The sequence below is a fragment of the Myotis brandtii genome, unplaced genomic scaffold (assembly GCF_000412655.1).
Source record: "Myotis brandtii unplaced genomic scaffold, ASM41265v1 scaffold806, whole genome shotgun sequence".
Taxonomy (NCBI): domain Eukaryota; kingdom Metazoa; phylum Chordata; class Mammalia; order Chiroptera; family Vespertilionidae; genus Myotis; species Myotis brandtii.
In genome coordinates this window covers 1,445,709-1,452,753 of record NW_005371249.1, presented here as the reverse complement: position 1 = coordinate 1,452,753, position 7,045 = coordinate 1,445,709, and the positions used below count along the sequence as shown (strand labels likewise).

General features: G+C 34.8%; 1 protein-coding gene across 14 annotated transcripts in view; it reads right to left on the bottom strand.

The window, feature by feature from the left end:
* The window catches only part of RNF38 (ring finger protein 38), a 72,902-nt gene that overhangs the window by 25,883 nt on the left and 39,974 nt on the right, over positions 1–7,045 (bottom strand). For all 14 annotated transcript variants that reach the window (XM_014531504.1, XM_014531502.1, XM_005883953.2 and 11 more), the window contains one exon: positions 4,246–4,459. In XM_014531504.1, coding sequence (XP_014386990.1) covers positions 4,246–4,459 — 214 coding nt within the window. The remainder of the gene's footprint in view (positions 1–4,245; positions 4,460–7,045) is intronic.

Sequence of the window (7,045 nt, the reverse complement as noted above, 5' to 3'; positions counted from 1 at the left end):
TATTTATTTTAAAATATATTTTATTGATTTCTTACAGAGAGGAAGGGAGAGGGATAGAGAGTTAGAAACATTGATGAGAGAAAAACATGGATCAGCTGCCTCCTGCACACCCCTTACTGGGGATGTGCCTGCAACCAAGGTACATGCCCTTGACCGGAATCGAACCTGGGACCCTTCCGTCCGCAGGCTGACGTTCTATCCTCTGAACCAAACCGGTTAGGGCTGAAGAATAGTATTTTTAAAAAGTTAAATCATTTCCTTCTCTTTTGGTCAGTCTTATTCTCATACTACCTGTCCTACGACAATGTTAATAACATATACTCTGCATCTTTCTCCATAAGCATACAAACATATACAAGCATATTTACCCACAAATTATTGTCATGTTTGTTTTTGTTTTCTTAATAGAAATGAGACATTACCTTGCAACTTATTTTTCAATTAATATTCTAGATATCTCTTCAGAGTTAAATGCAATCATTCTTTTTGATACTAGCCAGATATTTCAAGTAAACTCACTTAACACAATCCTATTTTTCCTATACTAATGGTCATTCTACTTTTCACTCTTTTGCCAATGCAAATATAATCCTATCCTATATAATGAAAGCATAGTATGCAAACTGTCCCCTCGACCACACACACACACACACACACACACACACATATATAGATTCCTGCCACAGCTATTGGTCTGTTTAGATTTTCGACATCTTAGGTTGTTTTAATATTTACATATATATTTCATTTCTCAATATATACACCCAACACATAATTTGTCTTAAATGAGATCTCATCTTTTCTGAAGTGTGGTCTTCTCCTTTTCTTTGATTTCATACTTAACCACCTTCTCATTCCCTTCACTTTAGTACATACAACCTAAGTCCAGTATATACTTCATATTTTTCTTTGTGTTCATATGTAGTCCAACATAAGCATATTTAATTGTCATGCTTTACAAAATGGGACATAACACTGTCCTCAATTTTGCTTCTCTTGCTCAATATCTTGCAGATATTGCTCACATTCTTGGCAGAATTCTGATTAATTCCTTGTAATATTATATTCCATTGTATGAAGAAATTATTTATTGTACTTTTCTACTAATGATAAGCAATCACTGTTTATTCCTGCTTTCCATTTCTATGAATTTGCCTATTCCAGACATTTCATATAAATGGACTCTACAATCTGTGGCCTTCCATGACTGGCTTCTTTTACTTAGCATGTTTTCAACATTAACCTATGGTGTAGCATGAATTAGTACTTTATTATTTTTTGAGTAATAGTCATTGTATGGATATAACATGTTTTATCTACTCATCAGTTGATCAATGTAAGTTCCTGCTTTCTGTACATTTAATTTGTATTTAGGCACTATATCAAAACCTTTTAAAGTAGAATCTGTTTTCTTCTACAATTATATGAGGGTGAGAAAGATACAATTATTTCTTTCAATTTTTCATATCCATTAATTACTACATTATCTTATTGCATTTGGTAGAACTTCTACTATAACATTAAATAAAAATGGACAGAGTAAAGTAAGCATCTCTGTAGTTTCCGATTTATCTCTCACCAATAAGGATACTTGCTGTTAGTTTTACTTAATTTCCTTATTTTATTTTATCCTAGTTTTTATTAAAGGCAGCCGGCAGCTGCTAGGGACCCTACCAGTGCACGACTGGGCCTCTTTAGTTGTAAAAAATGTCATTGAATACGGTATATATATCCTTACATATTAGTAGCTTTTATTTGTTTCAGAGGTATTACTGGGTAAAAGGATAAATGTATTGCCCTGGGTGGTAGGCACACAATGCAGTGTGCAGATGATGTTTTATTGAGTTGTACACGTGAAACCTGTATGGTTTTGCGAATCAATACCCCAATAAGCTCAATATCTTGCAGATATTGCTCACATTCTTGGCAGAATTCTGATTAATTCCTTGTAATATTATATTCCATTGTATGAAGAAATTATTTATTGTACTTTTCTACTAATGATAAGCAATCACTGTTTATTCCTGCTTTCCATTTCTATGAATTTGCCTATTCCAGACATTTCATATAAATGGACTCTACAATCTGTGGCCTTCCATGACTGGCTTCTTTTACTTAGCATGTTTTCAACATTAACCTATGGTGTAGCATGAATTAGTACTTTATTATTTTTTGAGTAATAGTCATTGTATGGATATAACATGTTTTATCTACTCATCAGTTGATCAATGTAAGTTCCTGCTTTCTGTACATTTAATTTGTATTTAGGCACTATATCAAAACCTTTTAAAGTAGAATCTGTTTTCTTCTACAATTATATGAGGGTGAGAAAGATACAATTATTTCTTTCAATTTTTCATATCCATTAATTACTACATTATCTTATTGCATTTGGTAGAACTTCTACTATAACATTAAATAAAAATGGACAGAGTAAAGTAAGCATCTCTGTAGTTTCCGATTTATCTCTCACCAATAAGGATACTTGCTGTTAGTTTTACTTAATTTCCTTATTTTATTTTATCCTAGTTTTTATTAAATTTTTGTTGTTGTTTTAATCCTCACCTGAGGATATTTTTCCCCGCTGATTTTTAGAGAGTGGAGGGAGGGAGACAGAGAGAGAGAAAAACACTGATGTGAGACACACATCAGGGCCGAGGCTTGAGCCTGCAACTGAGGTACAAGGTAAGAGGTACATGCCCTTGACCAGAATCGAACCTGTGACCTTCAGTCAATGAGCCAACTATCAGTTTTTATTACTATTTTACTGACTTTTCAACATCTTTTGATATAATCATGTATGGTTTTCCTTCTCTTATTTGTTGATGTAATATACTTTTATATTAAACAATCCTCTCTTACTTGGGAATAAATCTTATTTGGTCATAGGTTATTTTTCTTTTGATACATTGGTAGATGGTGTTTTCTATAGGTCTGTTGAGAAAGTCCTATGTATTTGAGAGTTTTTTGAGGGGATTCCCACTTTTATTTGCTTTTAGTATTAGAATTACGCTGGCTTCATAAAATCATTACAAAAATTACCTTTAAAAAAAAGCCTGGAATCATTTAAATATTATTAAAATAAGTGTTTCTTGAAGATTTGAGAAAACAGCTGTGAAGCCATCTGGTCACTGTGCCTTTTTAATGGTAATCTCTAATTAGCCTTCACACTACTGTGATAATTCCAATTTTCCTATTATTCTTGAGTCAATTTTTAACTTCCTTTAAGTTTTTTTTTTGCCCCCCCCCTCCCCGCCAGGGTTATATATAAAATTTCATTATCATAGTTAGTAATGAAGTAATATACTTGAGCACTTATACTTGAGTACAATATACTTGTACTAGTTGAAGTGCTCAAAATGAATTAACTCATAATTCTCCCAACATCCCTTATGAAATAGGTGCTATTTTCATTTTACAACTGAACAAAATTCTTTGAATGTTTCCCATGTGTGGATATATGTCTTTTAATTAATTATTCCTACCCTTCTTTACATTTGTCCTTTGTTCCTTAACCAAGCTCACAAGAGGTGTGGCATCTTTATCAATTTTTCAAAGCATTTTGATCCTAATTTTTAAAAGTACAACTTTCTTCCAAGGGAAGCTGTGTAGAATTTACATTTCAATCCTTATAAAAAAAACTAGAGGCCCGGTGCACGGATTTGGGAACTGGTGGGGTCCCTTGGAGTGGCCTGCGGGGATTGGACCGTGGCAGGCAGCTGGGGAGGAGTCTGAGCCCGAGCCCGGGCCAGGCGCTGCTGCTAGGTAGTCTCGCTAGCCAAGAGCCCTGCGTCTGGTGCCCGTTGGTTAGCTGATGGTCAGTGTGCATTATAGTTACTGGTCGACCTATCAAATGGTCGACTGGTTGCTTTGGCTTTTATATATATAGACTAGAGGCCTAATGCATGAAATTCGTGCCAGAGTAGGCCTTCCTTCCCCCCGGCTGCCGGCACCGGCTTCCCTCTGGCACCCAGAACCCAGGCTTCCCTCCGGCCGCCAGCAGGTGTCCGGGACCCGGGTTTCCCTTGCAGCCCCAGCTTCATCCAGAAGGTCCCCCAGAAGGACGTCCAATCTAATTAGTATATTATACTTTTATTATTATATATAATAAACTTGTCTAAAATTGCTTATTAGGTAAAACTGTTTTTGATAAAATTAAAAGAAATTTACAATAAAATACAAATAAGTTCAATAAACTGCCACCAACTTTTAGCATCTGTATTTCTTGGACATATGTCATTATACCTGATCATGTATGTCAACCATTACTGCATTCTGCTGGGGTGGATGAGCAGCAGGGTGTAACAGACGGGGGGATACATTCGGAGGGTGGAAGGCTCGAGGTTCCTCTATTGCTTGCTGCTGTGCATAAGGGAGATGGTGATAATTTTCATCTTGACTAATGGAATTATGTCGAGACAGTCGATCCCTTCTTCCTCTCTGGCGTCTGACAGGAGGACTGTTAACAGCAAATATAAAAAAGGTCATTATAATGTTGAATGATGTGATGTATCAGGATTCTGTATTGCCTCTTTTAAAAATCCATCAGTAATTTATGCTAAGGTAAGCTTGAGTATTAAATAATTGCTATAGTTCCCCATCACCTATAAAAACTTACAATGTAAATAAAATGTTTTTAAATTAAAATACAGTTAATATACAATGTTATCTTATTTCAGGTGCACAACAGTTATTCAACATTTAAACACTTAAAGAAATTATTACTATAAGTTTATCATAACCATTTGATAACGTACAAGGTTATCACAATACTCTTGATTATATTCCCTGTTGTCATACATTACATTCCCGTGATCTGATTTTAAAACTGGAAATTTGTATTTCTTATTCTCCTTTACCTTTTTTTGCCCTCTATTTTATTCCCTTCCCTTCTAGCATCCATCAGCTTATTACATTATATTACATATACATTGCAATGTATGTATTTTTAAAATAATGAAAATAAAATTGGTATTCAACTCTGAAAGTATTTAGAAATCAATAGCTAACTACTGTCACTTTTTTAATTGCATGAAATTGCTCGTTTATAGACAAAAATTATCAAATATCAGCAATTTCATATGGTTTTAACCTATTATTTTTCTCCCTTTATTTTATAAGCATTATATAACAAAATTTAATCTGCATATACCTTTGTCAGTATTCATTCACATATGCCTAATGGGAACTTTTACATTTGTCTAAAACATACAGAAAGATATATTTCCTATATGCCCAAAATGACAATTTTTAAAATAAGTAGAAAATTCATGAAATAACTAAAGAACATTTATTGACAACTACAAATATAACAGAATTGAGTAAATGCTGAGAATGGAAATGATTGGGAGATAGTGTCAGATAAATAGTCCATTAATACACAGGATTTTCAGTTAGAATCTGATTATTGAAGGAAATCACTTTTACTCTCCATGCACTAGTCATCTACATAGTTTAACACAAATTTAACAAGTATTTTGACTAGACTTTCATTTTCTATTTTCCTATAATTCCACAATTTATTTCAACTGCTTTTTACAATGGCTCAGCACCAATGCAACTTGAAAAAGCAGCAGGTCTCATTATAATGTACTCAATATCGGTAACAGAGGCTAAACAACCCCCTCATAGACACAGCTGCACAGCCACCTCAGCAATCTTTATTGATGTCAGGTCACTTCTCTCTCAATTGTCCCACTTTGCACCTCTAAATCTGTTTCCTCTCACTCCCAACTGCTCAATCTTAGAGAAAACAAAGAACACTCCTTTGTGGCATTAACTCTTCAATAGTGCTCTTGATACCATCCCCCAGGTTATTGCTACATGAATTGCTTCTTTCATTTTTATTAGCATATCTCTTTTTTTGCATTTTCCCTTCAAAATCTATATATTGTACTTCATTGAATTTAAGATGCCATCCACCTTAAACTCACTTTTAAAATGTTTTTTTCTGAGATAATTTTAATATAGTTTCGCAAAACCCTCAACCAGCATTCCTTCATGCTAATATCTTCCATTAGCTTAGAAAAATTATCAAAAGAAAGAAACCTCAGCATCACACCATCAATTAATGAACAAGATGTATTGAGATTTTATCAGTTTTTCCACCAATGGCCCCGATCACTGTTTTGAAATCCAAGGCAGGATCTTATTATTGCATATAGTTTTCATGTTTCCTAACTTAATTTCTCCAATCTGTCACATTTTCTCAGTCTTTCTTCATCTTTCATGACCTTGAAACCTCTGAAGGCATAGACATTTATTCTTTAGAATGTTCCTCAACTTGGGTTTGTCTGATGTTTTCTCATGATCTGCTTGAGGTTATACATTACTGGACAGGATACAGAGGTGACATGATCTTTCAATACATCATAGTAAGGAGCATAGTACATAAGTATGCATCACTGGTATATATTTATATATCAGTGACCACTTGGCTAACTTGGTGTCTGCCAACACCCCCTACAAAACCATTCTTCCTTCATAATTACTAATCTGCTTCTACTGAAAGTTTGTCAATAATTTTACATGTATGAATGAATGGTCAACAATCATTATGGTATTCTAATAGTGATTTTCTAGTCCCCTTATTTCTTCTACATGTATTAATTGGAATTCTTTAAGGAACAGCTGTCACATCTTTCCCATATATTTGTTTACTGTTATTTATAATCATGTGCTCATGGATATTTATTTTATTATCCTATCTAATAAAAGAGAAAAATGGTAATTAGCCATATGGCCGCTACCCTTCCCATTGGCTAATCACTGAGATATGCAAATTAACCCCCAACCAAGATGGCGGCCGGCAGCCAGACAGCTGACGCGAACAGGGAGGCTTGCTTGCTTCAGTGACGGAGGAAGCCAGGTTCCCCGCCAGCCTTGCCGGCCTCGCAGCTGCTCTCTAAGAAACATTGTAACAAATATAGAAGCTAAACAAAACCCCAGAAACCTCCTTTCAGTCAGCCAGGCTTCAGCCAGCAGGACCGCAACATTGTTTCAAATACAGAAGGTAAACAAAGGCCAGAAACCTGCTTTCAGCAGC